Here is a 3,692-nt window from a genome sequence, read left to right on the forward strand (position 1 = left end):
TTTCATGATAGAGTAGTTTTTATTTCTAGGGTTTGGGAATCCATGTTTATATGATATGATTATTGATTGATATTTATTCATGGTTTGATTAGTTATTGATTTCTCTAATTGATTAGTTTTTTTTGTTAATTTTGCAATCTAATCAATTGTCTGATTAAATATTGCTAATATCGAGTCATAGATCGAGAGATAGTACTCTTTAGAGGCTTACCTACAATTAGCAAATCTGATTATGTTGAGCGACCGTACTAGAATATGTTGATTTGAAAGCGTTAATGCCTGACCAAGGATTAACCTATACTCTAGATATATGATTAATTGAACTGTGATGATATTTTGATGGTTTATAATTATAAACATGGTGAACCATTGCCCTAGATCTTTTTAGTTTGATTTTCGTAGTTTGATTAGTTTAGAAAATTAATTCAATTATTCCTGATCTTGTTTAGTTTCTCCATATATATTAGAAGTTAGATCAAAACGACCATCTCTCTGAGGATTCGACCCTACTTACCCTACTATATTGTTAGAAGATTTTGCAGGAATTATTTTTGACGGGTGTATGACAACCTATCAAGAGTCTTATTTATCAACATCCTTATGTTCTCTTTCTAACCCCCGTGATCGTATGATAGTCAGCGCGCAGCTAGCGCAATTTTATTATTAGGTGGATGGAGCCATGTACTTAGGGATATCAGTGGGGGGCTGGGGGCAGGTCAAGGAGGAGAGACCTTCCCCATCCCACCTCCCCCCAATTGGGGTGGGAAGGGTATTGGTTTTCTCCATATTGTAAGAAAAATATGGATGCAAGAGGGAGCGTTAAGAGAAAACCTAATTATGAATCCTAGAACAAACTAACTCATGATCATCCTTTATGAATCCCAAAAGATATGATTGCCTTAAAAGGAGCCATATGACCTTATGTTGGAAGTTAGAAGGCTAGTCCATATTATAAGAAAAATATGGAATGCGAGAGGGAGTGTTAAGGAAAAACCTAATTATAAGTTTATCTCATATTAAAGGAGAACGGGAAGGATTAATAATAGCATGTAAGTTTCTTTGCTAACGTAACTATTATCTATTGGCTTTAGGATTTTGGACTTTGGACTTTGTTCATCATTCAATTGAAAAATGAACACTTTGTTTTAGGATAATACTTTTCTAGATTTGTATGTGATTGAGTCCTTCTGGCAAAATGAGTCCTTCTGGCAAAATCATGGGTGAGTTGGCCTATTTGTCAATTAGTCAAAATCATTGTCTCACCCTATATAGATTCTCATACTTTTCATAGAATTAACAAATGACAAAAACAACTTAACATGGTTATTATTTTTTTACTAGGTGGGCTGGAGGCGGAGAGGGGTAGAATAAGATTATATCAGTGTCCATGATGACTTTGAATACATGCATATTCTTATTGGTTGGCTCTATATAAAGGAGCATATAATGAAGGACTTGAAATCATCAGAAAAGTTACTTAAAATCATCCCATGCACAGGAATTCTTCCATGGCCTTCCCCATTTCGGTTTATATTTCCACCATAGCATTTCTATTGCTAAGCCTACATCCCTCAGGTATATCTCTTCTGCTCTCGCTATCGTAAACTATTTTAGATTTTTTTCTCTTTGGCAATTATTACTCATTTTGCTCCTTAAATTAGCACAGCAGAAGATAAATTGGATGTGGATTTTTATATTATTGCGAAAAACCTAAGTTTCTTACAAACTTAAAAACACACAAGAAAATTAGGGGGAGCTTATAGAAATGCCCACGGACCTGTGTTTTATAATATTTTTGTGGATTTTTCACAGTTTTAGACTAACAAACAAAGAAAAGGAACATCGGCCCATAGGCCATATAGGCGGGCTCATGCCGGGTTGGGACTGAAATAAAATTTATTGACCATAACATGCCCACGTAGCAGACAACGGGTCATGTCGGGCCTCGAGCAGGCTCGGGCCGGGTCGGGCCGCGTGCTGGCCCGTCCCATACCCGCCTTTAGGTGCGGCCCATGCCCATATTTAACATGGTAGCAGAGTCAGGCCCACAATTGGAACCGTTAATTTACTTTGGGCCAATTGAAAATACTTCACATATGAGGGGAGTGTTGAAGCTATAATACATAGCGCACAACATGTGAGGTTCCACAATGATAAAAGAAAAGAGATAATCGTAACATTTGCACAGCACACGCTACGCCTTACATCTAAAGTTGTACTAATGATTATATATTTTCTATATCAGAGGCAACAATTGGAGTATGTTATGGAAGATTAGGAGATCACTTACCTTGTGCTCAAGATGTGGTAGACCTCTACAAATCCAACCAGATAGGAGCCATGAGACTCTATGATCCCGATCACCCGACACTCGAAGCCCTACAAGGAACAAACATTACACTCATGTTGGGTGTCCGCAACGAAGACATTGTATGTATAGCATCCAATCAATCGGCCGCCGACGATTGGGTTGAAACCAATGTCGTCCCCTATGCAACATCAATCAAGTACATCACTGTTGGAAATGAAATCCATCCTATCGATGAACAAGCCTCATCGATGGAACCAGCTATGCGAAATATTCTAAATGCGCTGAACATGAACAACTTAGGGGGCCAAATCATGGTGTCCACGGCAGTTGATATGAGCTTATTAAAAAACACTTATCCACCACCCCATTCCGAATTTCAAAACTTATCATATATTACACCAATAATTAACTTTCTAACAACTAACGATTGGCCTTTGATAGTGAATCTTCAACCTTATGCTACCTATATGAATGATCCCACACATATTTCACTCGACTTTGCTTTGTTCACTTCATGTGAGGATGTATTTACTGATAACCAAACTGGTAAAGGATACCAAAATTTATTTGATGCACTAGCTGATGCAATGTACGTAGCTGTAGAAAAAGTCGCGACATCGGATCAAATCAATTTATTCCAAAATAGAGGTAATAACAAGCCGAAGAGAAAGACCGTGGTGCATGGAGAAACAACGTGGGTCTCAGAGAACGGATTTTCTAGCATGGCAAAAAGTAATGTTTGGCGAAGTAGTACTCGCTATCCTACTAAGGAATTGGAGTGTGGGGAGCCAAAGAGTGGAGAAGCTGCCACAGTAGAAAATGCAAAGACGTTCTATACCAATATGATCAAACATGTTAAGAAGGGAACTCCTTTGACACCGGGGGAAGAAATTGAGGTATATTTGTTTGCAATGTTTGATGAGAACCAGAAAACAGGAGATGAAAGTGAGCGCCATCTTGGGCTTTTTAGTCCTGATGGACAACCTAAGTATGGCCAACTCAACTTTTGTGGAGAGTAGGGAAATCATTAGAGTATGGTTTAAGGTACAAGTTAATGCATGTATTGCTATTACCAATGTTATGTATCAGTGATATATTTGGTGAAAGGAATAAAGGAAGTGTATTACTTAATGTAATTCACCATATTTTCGTACCCCCGATTATTGTATGGAGCTTTTAGAGTTGGATTGTAATAGGCTATTTGACATGACTATTTAATCTAATGTTACCGCTAGTTCACCAAAAAAAAAACGATTGCAACTAGTTCTGTTTTATATTTTGATTACAGCAAAATGTCGTAATATATTGTCTTAATTAGTAAATTTTGATAATTGCTATTTATTTCTAAGCAATTAGACATATATTAGGCCATAGCAATGCC

At 37.3% G+C, this 3,692-nt stretch overlaps 1 protein-coding gene across 1 annotated transcript; it reads left to right on the forward strand.

The window, feature by feature from the left end:
* Window positions 1-1,493: 1,493 nt before the first annotated feature.
* LOC125496800 (glucan endo-1,3-beta-glucosidase-like) lies at window positions 1,494-3,457 on the forward strand. The gene is made up of 2 exons (XM_057394544.1): window positions 1,494-1,575; window positions 2,246-3,457. Exons 1-2 carry the CDS (start codon window positions 1,509-1,511, stop codon window positions 3,328-3,330), a joined length of 1,152 nt encoding a protein of 383 aa, XP_057250527.1. The 5' UTR covers window positions 1,494-1,508; the 3' UTR covers window positions 3,331-3,457.
* Window positions 3,458-3,692: the final 235 nt, after the last annotated feature.

The sequence above is a fragment of the Beta vulgaris genome, chromosome 4 (genome assembly GCF_026745355.1).
Source record: "Beta vulgaris subsp. vulgaris cultivar EL10 chromosome 4, EL10.2, whole genome shotgun sequence".
NCBI classification, from domain to species: Eukaryota; Viridiplantae; Streptophyta; class Magnoliopsida; order Caryophyllales; family Amaranthaceae; genus Beta; species Beta vulgaris.

What these genes read in the sequence shown, in the direction of transcription:
- LOC125496800 (XM_057394544.1), top strand. Translation starts at nt 1,509, where the DNA reads ATGGCCTTCCCCATTTCGGTTTATATTTCCACCATAGCATTTCTATTG. An exon ending in GCTAAGCCTACATCCCTCAG is followed by an intron (nt 1,576 to 2,245) that starts GTATATCTCTTC and finishes TTTCTATATCAG; the next exon opens with AGGCAACAATTGGAGTATGT.